General features: G+C 42.7%; 2 protein-coding genes across 2 annotated transcripts in view; both read right to left on the reverse strand.

The window, feature by feature from the left end:
- LOC108444147 (heat shock 70 kDa protein 12A-like) overlaps positions 1-18,391 on the reverse strand; it is a 107,452-nt gene that overhangs the window by 87,306 nt on the left and 1,755 nt on the right. The gene's annotated exons all lie outside the window — the stretch shown is intronic.
- LOC108444148 (heat shock 70 kDa protein 12A-like) lies at positions 319-17,880 on the reverse strand. Its single transcript, XM_017725143.2, has 10 exons — positions 17,855-17,880; positions 16,984-17,031; positions 14,744-14,791; positions 14,121-14,168; positions 13,827-14,037; positions 12,496-12,556; positions 2,857-3,128; positions 2,457-2,681; positions 2,138-2,312; positions 319-1,617 (listed from the first exon to the last, which is right to left on the reverse strand). The coding sequence occupies exons 5-10, from the start codon at positions 14,034-14,036 to the stop codon at positions 1,007-1,009; spliced, it is 1,554 nt and encodes a 517-aa protein (XP_017580632.2). The 5' UTR covers position 14,037; positions 14,121-14,168; positions 14,744-14,791; positions 16,984-17,031; positions 17,855-17,880; the 3' UTR covers positions 319-1,006.

Genomic DNA, 18,391 nt, shown 5'->3' on the forward strand with positions numbered 1-18,391 from the left:
TACCAAGGCCAATATAACAAGAACATGATGGGCGACTATATTTGGGGATTGATTCGTGAATCTGATTTGCAGTATAGTCGTAAATCTTGGAAAACCACACACTTCTGAACAGTTTTTGGTACTCTGTGTAAATTTGCAATGCCTATAGTGTTCTTAGTCTGACTGTATAAATGAGAAGATGCAAAATCGTCTGTTTCTATAATAAAAATTCATCATTTTCGTTGCCGTGGTCACAAAAGCAAAGTTTATGATGAATGTAAGCAATTTTTAATTTGTTTTAGACATAAGCAATTGGAATATAACATTAAAAAGCTGGGAACAAAATTTGTGTTACATAGTGTTATCTGTTTAGAAGATAATATTAGATAAGAACAATATTCACTCAAGTCCTGATTCCTTAGATGCACTGAATTCCAAATGACTAAACTGGATTTATTTCAACTTTGTCAGAGTGACATAAAGGTCAGCTAGGGTTTGCTGCAGTGACCCTAGATCCTGATGTTCCGTAAACTGTTCATGGCACTTACCAGTGTCTGATTCAGTTCCATATCAAACTCATGTTCCCCTGTATAACCCAAACCCTCGGGAACACACTTACTGAACAGAAATCAATAGCATGCAACACTGGCACTGTGGGAAAAAAGATTGACAAATTGTTGACACAGTCAGTAACAATGCCCATTTAATGTTTATCATTCCTGAATCATTTTAGTTTCCAGAGTTCCAGTGTTGCTCGCCATTGATTTTAGTTCAGTGAGCGTGCACCGCTGAGGATTTGAGTTGTGAAGGGAAATATGAATCCGATGCAAGAACCCTCACTTATTCACTCCAACATCTTTATTACAAACTAAGCTTAAATTAACTGGGTTATGTACAGTTAGTACCGATCTAGCATATCACAATCGTAAAAGTGCTGCATCAGTGTACTAAAGGTGTACCCTTTCTCCTCATCAAAAAGTTTCACCTGCCATTCTTTTCCAGGCAGTGAAAACAAACATCACAGTACTCAGATCCGTGATTCCACCACATTCGGCATCCTGCCAAACATAACAGCTCCATTCACAACAGCCATTGCAGCATCCACAGGGCAGAGCACCTTATACTTACACCCAAACTTCTCTTTAACAAAGCCATTCACATAAGGACTCAGGGCAAAGCCTCCAACAAGCAAGATATACCTGATGGTCAGGTTACTCTTCTCCAAAATATCTTCCATCAGGTTCTCTATGCCTTGGATACAGTCTTCATGTAAAGCTCTCAGCTTTGTCCCTGACAGCAGTATTGACCCACTTTCCCATTCAACATCACGGTTTCCCTCAAAATAGTCTTCTATGTCTTTTACTTTCCTGGCTAGCTCTTGTAAATTATAAGGACACTGCACCAGCACCTCTCCTTCATAACGCTTACACATGGAAAAATCATACATCAGCCTCTTCAGCTCACTGGGATGATTTTCCTCAAACTCATCAAACACCTTTTCAGAGAATATCTCTCTGAGGAATGCTATGAAGTTCTTGTCCACTGTCTGGCCACCCAAGTTATTTCCCGATACTCTGTGCAGCTCATTTAGACGACCCCCTTCCACCACCTCATGCACCGTGATGTCGATGGTTCCACCTGAAAAGAGAAAACATGAAGAGTCAAAATTGCCAAAACAAGAGAAACATTCCATAGTAGTAACACTGACATTAGGCACAGTGCAGCATTCAGTACTTCATGCTCAGAGAAACAGATTTCACAATCTTATATAAACCATGAGTGGAATTTTGGCTCCGTTAGATGTTTCTGTGTTGGAATCATAAATATAACTCTGTTAGAGAATTTAATACCATTTGACTATATGGCACCATGCAGGCTTAAATGATCCATAAGTACATACAGTTTCTAACTTTCTAACAGTTTCCTTTATAAAGGAACAATGACCCACTCATATAGTTTTCTCTAGAACCAAGTTCCAAACGTATCAATGACACATTCTGTATTACTTTGTCCATCACTTTCAGAATTTAAAAACTACATTTTTGTTTAAGTGGTTTATTATTCATGTCTGTAACTTATCTTTGATCTACTAGATTCCAATGAACATCATTGTAAAATAAATTTGAAAAGCAACACAAACAGCTCAATCTTTACAGACCTCCACAGTCCACCACCATGTACTGTGTTCCTGGAACTTCTTCTATTGTCTCTGCTTCTGTAAGATCTCCTTCCATAAAACCTTCCTTTGGGAGCTGTTTACACCACACAGATGCAGCTTCTGGTTCCAGAGCTACAATCAATCTTTCAGGCTCAGATTTTGTCACCAGACCAGCCTAAACATAAAGATCCCTAAGATTATTCTTCATATTCTGGGGCAATGCTGGGTGCAACAGCCAAAACCTCAAAACATTTAATGTAAATCATGTTACAGTAGCATTTCTACAGTGTCCATTTCTTGTTAATATCATCACGCCCACCTCTGTAGCTGCTTCTCTCATGAACTGTTTAGCTGCTGCACTCCAGATGGCTGGAACCGTCAAAACCCATGTAGCATCAGAGGCAGAGTACGTTACTCCAGCTGTGTGCTTTCCAATCATATCCAGGGCGTGATCTTTCATGAATTTCAGGCTCTCAGAGAACACTTTCATAGCTCTCATTTTTTTCCCGTTTTTGGCAGTCATCATTGAGTCTCTGTGCAACACCTGAGAAATAAATAATCACCTGTGTGACTGAGCACCTGCTGAGCTCAGTTAAAGTTAACTCTGAGGTATTAAGTATAACACTAAAAATAACACGTTAACAGTATTTACCATTTGGGACACTGGTCTGTTCATTAAAGTACTGTGCAATGAGCACTTTCTGGAGCTACAGTCATACCTTGCCATAGAGCTCCATTTTGAAGTCGTCAAAGAGGAAAAGCTTCTTTGCTTCATTTCTCCGTGTCTGTCTGGTGTAATTCATTATGGCATCATAGCCAAACTTCAGAAAATGTTTATTTTCATCAAACAAAATGCAGGTAGGAGTTTTGGGGGTGTTCATTCCGTACTCTTCACCCCATTTAGGCTGCCGAATCTGTTTTGCTCCTTTAAACCCGAAGCTGTATCCAGTGAATGCTGTGCCAAAATCTATGCCGATAAAAACTAGTGATACTGGAAACAGCACAGGAATACAATTCATAACAAGACAGAACAATTAACCAGATAAAATAAATATATTGCATAAATATAATGTTCACTTTCACTTTGTCAGGCAGACACAAGTGCAGAAATGAAAACCAGTGAGAAAAAGTGTTAAATATATTTATTGGGGTGATGGAATGTGAGTGTGGGATGTTGCAGTGACCCAGAGCCAGGCTCAAACCACTGATATACTGATCGGTGGTCTGTAGAGTTACTCCTGTGCTACTGGGAAGCACAGATGACAACTAGTAAAACACCTCAAGGAAGGGGAAAAGAAGAGGTGGAAAAACAGCAAACAGCAAGCAAAAGAAATTCTGAAAGCAGCCTGCTCAAAAGGTGCAACTAGAAATGTGAAATAAAACATTGGGAATACAAAATACACTTCCACTTTAAGTATGAAGGGAAGATAGGGTGGAGCAAACACATTTTCTATTGCTGGAAACAGTTTGTAGTTCAAGCCTCTTTTTTATATTTTCAGTAGTTTTGGGGCAATTTTTTATTTTTAGACTTCTTTTTCTTCTTTCTGAAGTTTTTTCAGCCCTCATTTCTTTTCTTTTCTTTTTCCTTTCTTTTCTTTTTTGTATTCTTTTTCTTCACATACCCACCTGGTCTGTGTACCATACTGGTCACCCCTCTACAAAGGTGTGACAAATCATTACTGTTTACCACAGTTTTAAGTAGAGAAGCCTGCAAGTTTGTTGGTAAGGAGCCTGAGGGCTTCTGGGAATTGTAGTTCCCTGAAGTTATGGCCCCTTGCTGCTGTCGCCGTCTGCTGGCAGCTAGCAGTGCAGACTGGGAAGGCCCCAGAAGTCCACAGGCAACATGCACTTGGTGGAACTCCCTAATGAGTTCTGGGTCCAAGATAGCATGCACTGACCTCACGCTCCTCTTCAGTGAACATGGGTGGAGGACACCCAAATTGGCATTCAGGGTGACATGCCAAGGGACAAATGCCAGAGAGTGTAAAGGTGCATATTTTGCTCAGGGAAGATACTCCACCCAAGAGGAGGGGTTGGTGGAGATTAGCACTGCAGGGTCTGGGCAAGGTCTTGGTTGACCCTCTCAGTCTGGCTGTTGGACTCTGGGTGGAAGCTGGAGTAGAGACTTACAGAGGCTCCCATGAGCCAGCAGAAGGCCTTCCAAAAATGGCTAATGAACTGGGGACCCTGGTCAGACACCAGATCACTAGGCATCCCATGAATCCTGACCACATGCTGTAACAAAAACTCTGCTGTGCCCTTGGCAGATGGAAGCTTGGGCACTTCCACAAAATTGTATGCCTTGGAGAAGTGGTCCACATACAGCAGGCACATACAGCTTACCATGGGGACCACCTCCTTGATCTGGCTCCTACTGTATGACCTCCCTGATGGCAGTCTCCACTTTCCAACGGAGTTGGGCCAAGATCAAAGGAGCAGGAATAATGGGTTCCGGGGAGGGGTCAGGCCCCACAGGTGTCTACTCTCTGGACAGGGCACCTGGCTTCGTGTTCTTAGAGCCTGGCCTATAAGACAGCAAGAAATTAAAGCAGCTAACGAACAGCGCCCATCTGGCTTGGCGAGAGTTGATACACTTTGCTTGTTGGATACAGGCCAGATTCTTGTGGTTGGTCCAGACCACAAAGGGATGGTTAGATCCCTCAAGCCAGTGCCTCCATTCCTCCAGAGTGAGCTTCACAGCCAGAAGCTCCCTGTTATCATAGTTGCATTCAGCTGGGGTAAGGAGTTAGGAGAACAAGGCACATGGGTGGAGCTTCTTGGCTGGACCTAGGCATTGGGAGAGTACAGCCCCTACATCAACTTCTGAAGTGTCTACCTCAATGACAAACAGTTCCTCCAGGTCAGGCAACTGGAGGACCAGGGAGGATATTAACCATGCCTTAATCTCCTCAAAAGCCTTTTAGGCTTTAATGGTCTAACGAAAGTCCCTGGGGTCTTCTGGGTATGGACCACAGAACTGAACTTCCTCATAAAGCGTTGGAAGAAGTTGGCAAACCTCAGGAAATGTTGGACCAACCAGAGAGTGGTAGGACGGGGCCTGTCCACCATGGTTCTGATCTTGGTCGGGTCCATGCAAAGGGTGCCCTTGGACACCACGAAGTCCAAAAAGAATAAAACAGACATAAAGCACCAAGTTTTTCCGCTTAAGGTATAGGTGGTTCTCCAGTAATAGTTGCAGGATCTGGCTGACATGCTCATGTTCCTCAAGGGACCGACTGTAAATTAGCATGTAGTCGAGGTACACATATGCATAATGACCCAGGCACAATCTGAAGACTTCATTAATAAAGTGCTGGGAGACTGATGGGACATTCATGAGCCTGGAGGGCATTACCCAGTACTCATAAGTACCCAGTGGGGGGTGATGAATGCCATTTTCCATTCATCCCCCTTCTTTTTTGTGTATTATTGTGGCTTGCTGCAGTGTTTCAAATGTTGTTGACATGAAGAGCAGGGGGTGGCGGTCTTTTATGGAGATGGCGTTGAGACCACAGTAATCCACACAGGGGTTGCCTCCATCCTTCTTTCCAACAAAGAAGAAGACTGCTCCTGCAGGAGAGGAGTATGGGTGTATGAAACCCAGCTCCAAAGCTTTGTGGATGTAATCATCCATCACAGCTTGTTCAGGGATCGAGAGCACAAACAACTGGCTGCAGGGTGGTGTGGTGCCTGGAAGCGGGATGATGGCACAGTCAAACTGCACTGGCTGGCTGAACCCCCTCAGTCTGTGCCTGACCAGAAAGGTCAGCTGCATCATGTCTTGTAACAGCTGCTCAAAATGGCCAATAACAGCACCTTGGCTTTGCAGGGCAGTTTTGATAAGTTCTAACTCTGCTGGGTCCATGGTGATCACACCTTCATGTTACAGCTTTTCTTACTCATGTTTCTTACTTTTTCTCGTTTTCTATTTGCGTATATTACTTTTTAGCGACAGTTTTGATTGTATGGAGGACATGGAGCCTTAAATTACTTAGTTTACACCCATGAAGAGCTGCTAGCGCTTGAACAAAGGGTCACGCTGGCACAACGCACCACATTATAGTAAACTGAGACGCTGGTGCTGTCGTGGAGCTGCCCACCCTACGCTGATGTTCTCATAGACTCCTAGTTATTCCTAATACCACTATTACTTCTATTAATATTAGTAGTATAATCACTTGTAGGTAGTTTGACCAGAGGAGGATGGGTCCCCCCTGGTGAGCCTGGTTCCTCCCAAGGTTTCTTCCTCAGTTCTGAGGGAGTTTTTCCTTGCCACTGTTGCCCCTGGCTTGCCCACTGGGGGGTTTCTGTACATTCTGTACATTCTTTCAGTCCTGTGGAAACTTTGTCTTTTCTGAAATCCTGTAAAGCTGCTTTGTGACAACATCCGTTGTAAAAAGCGCTATACAAATAAATTTGATTTGATTTGACATTCCGGGGGAGCTGTGGAGGACCTATTGGGGGTGCAGAGCTGGTGCTAAGCTAAAGGCTAAGTGCATGGAGAAATGCTGGATGTGAACTCTCTGGACAACAAGACGAACTAGCGGCACTGGTTCATAGTCAGCGTTTATACCAGGAATGTAGTCTTCTATTACTCAAAGAAGTATTGCCAGTCATTATAAACCCTCTCTCAATTACTGTAAACTCGTCCCTTAATCTGGGCCATGTTCCCAAAGCTTTTAAACTAGCGGTTATAAAACCTCTGATCAAGAAACCAAATCTTGATGTCACCGTTTTGTCTAATTACAGGCCTGTTTCTAACTTACCGTTTATATCAAAGATCTTAGAAAAAGCTGTGGCCCAACAACTTAGTTCATATCTACACAAGAACCATATATATGAAAAATTCCAATCTGGATTCAGGCCACATCACAGCACTGAGACGGTTCTAGTTAAGGTAACTAATGATCTTCTTCTTGCCTCTGATCAAGGCTACATATCTCTCTTAGTGCTACTTGATCTTAGCGCGGCTTTTGATACAATAGACCACAATATTCTCTTAGAAAGGTTAGAAAACAAGGTTGGAGTCACAGGGACGGCCCTATCATGGTTCAAATCTTACCTATCAGAACGTTATTGGTTTGTTAGGGTAAACAATTTATCTTCCAATTATTCAAAAGTGAGATTTGGAATTCCGCAGGGCTCTATATTAGGACCATTATTATTTACGCTATACGTGTTACCGTTGGCCTTCCGCCCGAAGACTGCTGGGATGGGCTCCAGCACCCGCCCCGTGACCCTGACGGAGAAGCGGCTTAGAGAATGGATGGATGGATGGATGGATGTTACCGTTAGGCAGTTATAAGTAACCATGGCGTAAGCTTTCATTGTTATGCAGACGATACTCAACTGTACATATCAGCCAAGCCTGATGACCAATACAGGTTAAAGAAAATGGAGGACTGTTTAAAAGATGTGAAAGGCTGGATGTCACGTAACTTCCTCCTATTAAACAGTAACAAAACAGAGGTTCTGCTTCTGGGTCCAAAATTAGCAAGAAGTAAATCACCAGATTTAATCTTAAATCTCGCCGACTTTCCAAACACACCTGGATCAGCAGCAAAAAATCTTGGCGTTATAATAGATTCAGATTTATCCTTCGATCAACACACAGGAGGCATCACTAGGACAGCTTTTCTACATCTTTACAATATCGGCAAGATCAGAAATGCCCTGTCCCTGCGTGATGCAGAAACACTAGTACTAGACTACTGTAGGCTAGACTACTGTAACGCACTACTGTCAGGATGTACGAGCAGAAACTGTTCGGGACTCAGACACAGTCTCAATCTTTAAGACTAGGCTGAAAACTCACTTGTTCAGTTCAGCTTTTGGTAGCTAATGTTCCCCCCTAGATAAAGGCAGCAGATCCAGGGGTCCATGGACACAGGGAATTATAGTAAACTGAGATGCTGGTGCTGTCGTCCTGCTGCTCGCACGCGGTCACTCAGGTTTGCGGACGGTGGAGCGGAGGGATGCCAGACTGTCTCAGAGTGCTGCCGTGTCTGTGTGTCCTTCTGGTTCTCTCCTTTTAGTTAAGCTGTCATAGTCAGATCTGCCGGAGTCGTTAGCCACACTCTGGAAATGTTTACATTCCCTGTTTATGTACAAACGGATAGAATAAAACTAATTCCATCTCCCTGCTTTCTTTCCAAGTATACAATCACCCATATGTCCAGCTGGACACTGAAGGACGACTGACTGCTGAGCCCTCCTGCTACCCAGTTCAGACCAGCTGCCCATGCCCCAGCTGCCACCACCTGCCTTGGACGAGCTGCCCACCCTACGCTGATGTTCTCATAGACTCCTAGTTATTCCTAATACCACTATTACTTCTATTAATATTAGTAATATAATCACTTGTAGGTAGTTTGACCAGAGGAGGACGGGTCCCCCCTGGTGAGCCTGGTTCCTCCCAAGGTTTCCTCTTCAGTTCTGAGGGAGTTTTTTCTTGCCACTGTTGCCCCTGGCTTGCCCTCCAGGGGGTTTCTGTACATTCTTACAGTCCTGTTGAAACTTTGTCTTTTCCAAAATTCTGTAAAACTGCTTTGTGACAACATCCGTTGTAAAAAGCGCTACAAATAAATTTGATTTGATTTGATTCTATGCCTCATGGAAATGTGGCTAACCGGCAACATTCCCGATGCTAACGTGGACATTCCTGGCTTCACCACCGTGAGAGCGGACAGGGATGCTAAACTGAGCGGCAATAGCAAAGGTGGAGGACTCGTGCTTTTTGTTAACATCAGATGGTGCAACACAGGACATGTGATAATGAAGGAGATAATCTGCAGTCAGGATATTTAACTGATGGCAGTGAGTCTTCATCCCTATTATGTTTCTAGGGAGATGTCACACGCCATTGCTGTTTGTGTTTACATTCCCGCTTGCGCGGACACTGAGATGGCATGTGACGTCATATATGCTACCATCGCAAGACTGGTGATTTCAACCACATTACACTTAACTCAATGCTCACACCTTAGACTGCCCCACCAGGAAGAACAGGACAATTGATCTCCTTTACGCCAATGTGAAGGATGCATACATCGCCACACCCCTGCCCCCTCTGGGAAAGTCTGACCATAACTTGGATGTAACCACACGCTCCTACAGGAAATGGTCTCCTCTTGAAGTCCACAGAATGGAGTGTACTGCAGGAGCCATATGGAGAGGATATTGAAGGGATTACACAGTGCATGATGGGCTACATGAACTTTTCTGTGGACATGGTTGTTCCTGTGAAATCTGTATGCTGCTTTGCTAACAGCTAAGCCCTGGATAACCAGCGATGTCAAAGGCCTGCTGAATAAGAAGAAGAGAGCCTTTAAAGACAACAACCAGGAGGCAGATCAAGTTAGAGGTGAGCTGAGGAAACTCCACACAAGGAAAGAGATTTGTGACTAGCGGGGTGAGGGGTACTGGCCGATAGTCATTCAGTCCTGTCACTGTGGAGTTCTTGGGGACTGGGATGATGGTGGCGGCCTTCAGGCAGATGGAGAAACTGCCTGGATTAAAGAGGAGTTGAAGATCTCTGTCAGCACCTCAGAGAGTTGGTCTGCAAAACACTTCAGCACCCACCCTGGAATGTTATCTGGGCCAGCAGCTTTACGGGGGTTAATCTTCTTTAGGACCCTCCTCACTTCAGTTTGGGTCACGCTGAGGGGCTGTTCTCCGGGTGCTGGGGGGTGTATTTGTGTTCTCAAAGCGGGCATAAAACTTATTGAGAGCATCAGGCAGTGAGGGGTCCCTATTGCATTGTGCATCTCTGGTGTTGTAGTATCTGATGCACTTGATGCCCTTCCACATGCTCCGTGGATCCTGGGAAGAAAAATGACTCTGGATCTTCTGAGCGTAAGCAGCTCTGGCCCTCTTCACACCTGCCGTCAGCTCTCGTCTAGCTCTCCTGAGTCTCTGTGAATCGCCAGACCTGAAGGCAGCGTCTCTGACTTTCAGCAGAGATCGGACCTCTGCATTCAGCCAGGGTTTCTGGTTCGGGTAGCACGTCACAGTCCTGGTGGTGGTGACATCCTCAGCACACTTGCTGATGTATCCGAGGACAGCAGATGCGTAATCCTCTAGGTCCAGCTCCCCATCCTGCACAGCAGCATCCCTGAACACCTGCCAGTCTGTGCACTCGAAGCAGTCCTGCGGCACAGAGTCACCGTCGCTCGGCCACACAGTAATGGTCTTCTATGTGGGTCTGGAGCGTCTTAGCGGGGGATGGTAGGCAGGGACCAGCATGATGGAGATGTGGTCGGAGAGGCCAAGGTGGGGGCGGGGCACGGCTCTGTATGCATCACGTATGTTTGTATACACGCGGTCCAGTGTGTTATTTCCCCGTGTTGGTATGGTGACGTGCTGATAAAACTTCGGCAGAGTGTTAAATGACTCAGGGTGCTTGTTCTGAAGCGAGCTGATGTGATCATGTAGCTCCTTCAGTGCGTCATTAGCTTTAGCACCAGGCGGGATGTAGACCGTAACGACGAACACCGCCGTGAACCGTCGAATTAAATAACGCGGCCGACACTTCACAGTCAGGTATTCTACTGCCTCGGAGCAGTGGCTGTTAACCATAACACAGTTTGTGCACCAACCTTTGTTTACATACACGCATATTCATCTGCACATAGACAGCGTGCTGCACATATTGCACTTTCTGCGTAGCTCATTGCACATCTCACACATCTGGACATTAGACACTTTATTGGGTACAATATGCGCCCATATTTATTTATTTATTCATTCTGTGGATATTATTTCCCATCATCTGTAATTTTTGGTACAGTCATTATTGCACTGCATCTTTCATCTCAGCTTATAGATATTATCACAGTCTGCTGTATTTTTATTTTTTAATTTTTTTTCCCCCTTCTATTTGTATATATACCTGTAGATAGGATCTGGTTTATTTATTCTTGTTATATGTCTACACCCATTTACGGTTACTGTATAGTGTTGTGTGTCTGCTACTGGCTGCTAAATTTCCTTTGGGATCAATAAAGTATCTATCTATCTATCTATCTATGAGATAAGAGGCGTTTCCCAAGGAAGGGTAAAAGAAGAGGTGGGAAAATGATAAATAGTGAACAAAAGAAATGCTGAAAGTAGCGTGCTGAAACAAAGGCTACTAGGAACTAGAAAGGTGAAATAAAATATAATGGGAAAACAAAATACACTTCCTCTGTATGTATGAAGGGAAGGTAGACTTTATGTTTCTCTTGTTTGTTCTTGGTGGAGCAAACACATTTTCTTTTGCTTGGAGCAGTTTGCAGCTCAAGCCTCTTTTTTGTATTTTCAGTAGTTTTGAGGCAGTTTATTCTTTTTGCCCTCATTTTCTTCTTTCTGAAGTTTTGGGGCAATTTCTTTTTTCAGCCCTTTTTTCTTTACTTTTGTTCAAGTGCCCACCTGGGCTGCGTACCATACCGGTCAGCCTTCCATAAAGGTGTGACAAAGTGTTACTGTTTGCCACAGCCTTAAGTAAAGGAGTCCACAAGTATGTCGAGTTGGACTGAATCAGCCCAAGGGCTTCTGGGAATTGGAGTTCCCTGAAGTTATAGGCCCTTGCTACTGCTTCCCTCTACTGGCGACACAGACTGGGCACCTTGCTGTCATTGCCCTCAGCTGCCAGCTGGCAGTTCAGGCTGGAGGCTTACATCGAGCACATGGCAAAACTGTGTTTCTCTGGCAAAAAGGAAACAGAAACCTCATCATTCCTTCACTAAAGTTTCCTTTCCTTATGAATAGATAGTGACCATGTGTAAAACTGTTGAATATTTTTTCGGACTAATTCCAAATATAAAATATATTGTGACTCTATGGTAGTTGTGGTTTTGCTATTTTTCATTAAATCCTGAGAACGTCAGATTTTTCTGTCTATCCTTGCTTTGGCTTACTGACTTTCCAGCCTATATGAACAGAATTAATAAAATTAAAGATCCATCCATCCATCCATTTTCTAAACCGCTTCTCCGTCAGGGTCACGGGGGGGTGCTGGAGCCTATCCCAGCAGTCTTCGGGCAGAAGGCAGGATACACCCTGGACAGGTCGCGAGTCCATCGCAGGGCAGACAGACAGACACAGACACTCACTCACACATTCACACCCAGGGGCAATGTAGCATGTCCAATCGGCCTGACTGCATGTCTTTGGACTGTGGGAGGAAACCGGAGAACCCGGAGGAAACCCACACAGACACGGGGAGAACATGCAAACTCCACACAGAGAGGACCCCGGTCCTCCTCGCTGTGAGGCGACAGCGCTACCCACCACGCCACCGTGCCGCCCGAAAAAAAAAATTAAAGACCCCACCCCAAAATAGAAAGCATAGTTCATAAGTACCAAAAACAAGGACTTGCCTTTAGGTTGGGTACAAGCACTAAATGCCTTTGCTGGTGAAGTGCACTGTTTCAGTGGGCTCTAGAAAAAAAGGAAAAGTGAAAATGGAAAAGAGAAAGAAACATGATTGCACTAGAAACACTGGCTGCCTACCAGGGTTAGAGAAGGACTGGGGGAGTGCCTAACAGCACTTATGCTGTCTAGGACTCTGCACTCCATGGACTTTCTTCAGACTGTGTGGCGTTGCTGGGGCGGCTGACCCTTTTGGGGGACTATTTGGCATCTGCTCTCCATTTCAGAACAGCCTTTGGGGGGTGGACTGCGAAGCCCCCCCTTTAAAAACATGTAGTTGTTTAAGTTGGTGTTTGTTACTTGAAGTTGTGCTTATGTGTTGTTGGTGTGTTATTGTGTCAGTTAGTGTAGGTTAAGAATCTACTATAGAGAGGAGACCTATGGCTAGAGGCTACCTTCCCCACTAAATGGGCTGTGTTATGCAAGTTTTTTTAATAGACATTCCCTTAAAGGAATAATGGCCCCTGCTTACTCTTCTATACAGACATGTTAATTGACATGGAATGGATTGATTATTGAATGATAATTGAATGGTTGAGTAATTAATTACATGTTAATGTACCTGGTATTTGCTTCATACTTACATTCTGAATTTGCAAATAATGCACCAAGTGTTTCTCTCATACACCTCAGATGGTGTAGATTTCACTCCCCATTACCATCTTAATTTCTCTCTACACAACAAGATAAAAGTATTTCTGCTGCTAAACAAACCTTTCTACTCTCTCAGACCATTTTCTTTTTTTTAATTTTGTTTGTATGTGAATTCTTCTGCAAGTATGTGCAAAAGTAGAATGACAGAATCTGGACTTACTAGTTATTGTTCTATGAGATTTTAACAGAACAAATCTAATAAAGCCCATGTACAGACGCCATGTCATTTGTGCCACAAGGGAAAGGAACATTTTGGATTATTGCTATACTTGTATTAAAAATGTCTATCAATTAATCACATGCATGGCTCTCCCCTCATCCGAACATGCAGGCAAAAATGTCACCAACAAACCAACAAGTCTGTTTATCACAACAGAGGTGAACCACTTTAGACATTGAAAAGCTACAGGGCTTTGAATCTACAAACTGGGCTGTTTTTGATGAGGTGACAGAACTCTCTTCTTATCGATCTCTATAACAAACATCATGTTTCTCCTGGATCCTTAAGGAGGTCCTTACAGCTTCATATAATGAATTATATTGTACTTACCTAAGCTAATATTTCAGTTTTGTCATTACTAAAGCAGATTTAGAAAATTGTCAACAAAAAGACAGACAATCTCACCTTGATCACATCCTCTGATTGCTTCCTGCTGCTCTTTGGTTCATCTGCATTCGTTTCCTGTGGCTGCTGCCCATCATTTCCTGTTGAGCTCAGCTGGAATGGGAGTTTTACCCAGTGCTTCTTACTTACACGTTTCTTGAGCACAGTTGGCGGTTCAGATTCTCTGGACTCTTCCCTACTTTCTAATATGGGGTCCACTGCTTTACTCATTCTTGAAAGTGTGAAAAGAAATGCAATTTAGCTTGAAATGACTGAAGTAAATTGATAAGTGTTTAGATACTCTTAAGAGCATACCTCTCTTTGGGGCTGGGTAATTCATTTTTGCTGTCCTGAAGGCCTGACCTATCAAAATTAAATAATTTATTATGGATTTTATTACAGGTGTAGCTAATGTCAAAAATATTTTTATAACAATTTAAATGAGCAATCACTCTCATGTCTCAATTGTGTTTTAAACCTTGGGGAAATACATAACATATTCTGGCCTTAAAGATTCATTAATCACATTTGAATATAAAAAATAATAAAAATCTACATTTTGAGGACTTTCATGGGATATATTCCTCATGAAATTCCCAGTACTCAGCTGAATGCACTCGGAGAACTGTCAGACCTGTTACGTCAGCTAGCATGCCTGCGCTCTTTAGCATCGTGCTGAGTGATGCTAGTCAGCAGAGGAAAGACGGAAGGCTGTCCTACCCACTCAGAGAGTGAGGCCAATTGTGCATTCTTGCACTCCCACCCACAGATAGCTGTAGCAACACCAAGGATCAAACTCTTGACCTCCTGATCACAGGGCCAATGGTTACATGGTTGCACCACTCAGGACCCCGATTAAATGTATTTTGTAGTCATCAGTTTACGCACAATAACAAACAACACAGTAACAGTGACAAAGCTAAAACAAAAAGGCATACCTCTCTTTGGAGATGGACAATTCATTTTGGCTTTCCGGAAGTCCTGACCTAGCAAAATTAAATAATTAATTATTAATTTTCTAACAGATATAGCCAATATGTTCATCTTTGTTGTTGGCTACAGCTTTACTGGTTTTCATTGGTAACAGTGACTGATTTTGTGAATTTTACATAAATGGCTGCAACTGTAACAACTGCAATTTCCCCCTGGAATCAATAAAGGAATCCGAATCTGAATCTGAATCTGAATCCCCACCTGACTCGTGAAACAAGCCCAACTGATAGTTTGAACAAGACAGTGCATTCAATCATGTGCCAGAAAGAAACACACAACTGAAAAGCTGCAAATGTACAAAAAGATCAACAAAAAGTAAATTTGTGTAACCAACAAGTGATATGCAACAAAAATTTAGACTTCCATTCCAGGTTTTTCCTAACAAAAATCAACAAAAATAACCAAAAACAAACCAGTTTTGTGTAAAACATTGTCAACTGTTGAAATAAAATTGTTCCAATTTAAACATTTCAGCAAGATTCACTAATCAGGTGTAACATTCTGACCACCTCCTTGTTTCTGCGCTCACTGTCCACTTTATCAGCTCCACTTACTGTATAGCTGGTCTTTGTAGTTCTACAGTTACAGATTGTAGTCCATCTGTTTCTCTGATACTCTGTTACCCTGTTCTTCAGTGGTCAGGACCCCCATGGACCCTCACAGAGCAGGTAATGTTTGGGTGGTGGGTCATTCTCAGCACTGCAGTAACGCTGACGTGGTGGAGGTGTGTTAGTGTGTGTTGTGCTGGTCAGAGTGGATCAGACACAGCAGCGCTGCTGGAGTTTTTAAACACCTCAGTGTTGCTGCTGGACTGAGAACAGTCCACCAGCCAGCAGCGTCCTGTGGGCAGCGTCCTGTGGGCAGCGTCCTGTGACCACTGATGAAGGACTAGAGGATGACCAACACTAACGGTGCAGATATGGACATTTTCCTCAGCACAGCCACTGTTTGTTTGTTGCCTCTGCAGTTCTTTTTGCCAACGGCTGCAGTCTTCTGATTGCATGTGGTATGTGTATCTAGAGGCTTGTGGTATTCAGCTCATTGCGACACTAGCATGATTCCTGCTGATTTCACCCCCAACAGCCAAGCCCAAGCTAGATGTCCTGGCCAGCCACACATCCAGCAACAGTGGTCCTGTGCCAGTGACTGTGGCCATGGCCAACCTTTTGATAAGTTCTGTAATATCATCCACCCATGCCAGCTTTGCAGACACACTTAAGTCCTCTACACCTCTGACTGCAGGACTGATAAAATCTGTGTACATGAAGCTGCTGATCACATAATTTTTTTCTTCAGTGGCAACTCCATGGCCTCAAGGAAATTCTATAGGTGGGCCAGCTTTGTATGGCTGCACAGCTTAGTTGGAGCACATAAGCATAAACCCATCTAGCTAAATTTTCAATATTGTTATCTAGGGCTCTTAATAGTTCCCCTTCCTGTCTTTGGTAGTTACACAGTTCAAATGGAAGGAAATGCCTCAGGAGCACCCTAGGGTCAAGCAATAGCATGAGCTGCAGGGCTTTCTGTTCATCTGACTAGTCACACAACTTGGCTACCAGTTCAAATTGAGCAAGTGAAAGCTCAATTTGTTTTGTTTACTAGAGTATTTGGGAGTCTAAATGCTTACAGCTAAACATTGCTCATCGGTCATCTTTGTTTACATTTGGATTTCCAGCTAACATCACCACCACTGTTTTCTCATTGCACTCACAGGTGGCACACTTCACCCCAGCAGCTGTAATATTCTTGAAGGTGCATACTTGCCATCTTCCTCCTCTATTTTCAAACAATAGTTTTCTACGTTTATGTCAGAGCAATGTAGCATAGCTTATCTGCTTGAGGCCAAACAATCTTTTCTCCTGCTGAGTTGGAAACCTTTTCTTCTGACACCAGTTATAGCATTCACTGCTATTTAAATTGACACTGTTTTAAAAAATATATTGCGTTGCTTTATTTTGAGTTGTTGTCAGCCACAGCTACAATGAACAGACATAACTTTTTTCTTTGGATAACAATGTTTAGATTTAGCATTGATCTAAGCCTGACCTCTCCTAGTGTTCCTGTAATTCTGGATATTATAAAATATATTTTCTGTTCATTGGTCTACATATATGATACACAGTGATCTATACAATGATAAGCAAAAACAAAAAGTTAAGTTTGCTTTGTCAAATTAAAAGCATACCTATCCTCGGTGCAGGGCAATTCATTTTGGCTGTCCTGAAGTCTTGACCTATCAATTTTAAACAATTAATTATTGATTTCATAACAGATATGGCTGAAATAGTCAAATCCATGTTATAATTCTCATTCTCATGTTTGAGAATACCTAAAATAAACAAAGACATTTTCCAGCCTTACTGACTTACATTAAATATTGTTAATGAAATTTCATAAACCTAAATATATTCCATAAATTCTTTAAAAAAAAAAATCTTTCTTCAAACCTGCCTGTTAATCCTCCAATGGTAAAAATGATAAAAATGTTCTGTATTCCTCAAGATGATGAAATAAAGCCAAATGCAACCCTCACATTAAAACTACCTGGTGTATATTCTTTGAACAACATTGTTCAGATTTGATCCTGATTCCACCCTAACCTGATCCTGATTCCACCATAATCTGATCCTGACTCCACCCTAACCTGATCCTGACTCTACTCTAACCTGATCCTGATCCTAGCTCCACAGCTCAAATAGCTAATGCTGTCAAACTGCCTCCACCAAAACAGCTTTAAATTGAAAAACTCAGATGATGAAATTCTCATTGAAACAGAGCTTCAGCCCAGAGCAAAAGCACTGTAGTCTGTTAATCACACCAGGATGGGCCTTAAAAACCTCATGAAGATTGCAGTGATGTACCAGAGCCACAACATCCACAGCTCAAGAACACAACAACATGACTTACTACACAGATAAGACTGAGGACGAGGGCCACAGGAACGCTCTTCTGCCTCTAGGAACACCAGATCTGTTCCCTCTCTGAACTTCCACGCTGCTGAGTCAGTTATTGAGCTTCTCAGAGAAGATGGAGGAATTAATGTGTGCTGAACTTACCTTAATTTGCTGATTTCTAATTTGAAGTTTCTGTTCTCTTGTCTGAGAGTGATATTAAAAAAAAGTTTAAGATAACTGTTCAATACAGTCAAATATGTTATTATTAAATGCTGTCAGTCTGACTTCTGGCATCCACATTTTTTCTCCAGGATATCCTGATTTCAGTTTACATAGTATTTCTAGACAATAACACAGTTAGAGCATTTTCTTACCTTAAATCTTCAAGTTCTTTATTGCATTTCTCATTCTCCAATCTAAGTATAAAATTTACAAAAATAAAACCATTCATAAATTTTCCTAAAAAATAATAGGACCTGATTATTTTCAGAATTATTTGTGCTTTAAGATGGTAGATGTTTGCTGAGGAAGTTAACAGGTCATTTAGTAATTTTTTCAGTAAATTAAAGAATAATGCAAACTTTAAACACTTTGCAGGCTGAAAATTAATCTTCAAATGAAAACCCTTTTAAGAAAGTGGCGACTAAGTCGGCTAAGTTAATTAAGTCCAGATACAGCAGAAATCACAAATTCACTGTG

The sequence above is a fragment of the Pygocentrus nattereri genome, chromosome 6 (assembly GCF_015220715.1).
Source record: "Pygocentrus nattereri isolate fPygNat1 chromosome 6, fPygNat1.pri, whole genome shotgun sequence".
NCBI classification, from domain to species: domain Eukaryota; kingdom Metazoa; phylum Chordata; class Actinopteri; order Characiformes; family Serrasalmidae; genus Pygocentrus; species Pygocentrus nattereri.

Coding starts and splice junctions, on each gene's coding strand:
- LOC108444148 (XM_017725143.2), bottom strand. CDS start 14,036: ATGAGTAAAGCAGTGGACCCCATATTAGAAAGTAGGGAAGAGTCCAGA. Junction 3,129..12,495: donor TGCTTGTACCCAACCTAAAG/GCAAGTCCTTGT, acceptor TGCTGTTTCCAG/TATCACTAGTTTTTATCGGC. Junction 2,682..2,856: donor AAATGGAGCTCTATGGCAAG/GTATGACTGTAG, acceptor TTTATTTCTCAG/GTGTTGCACAGAGACTCAAT.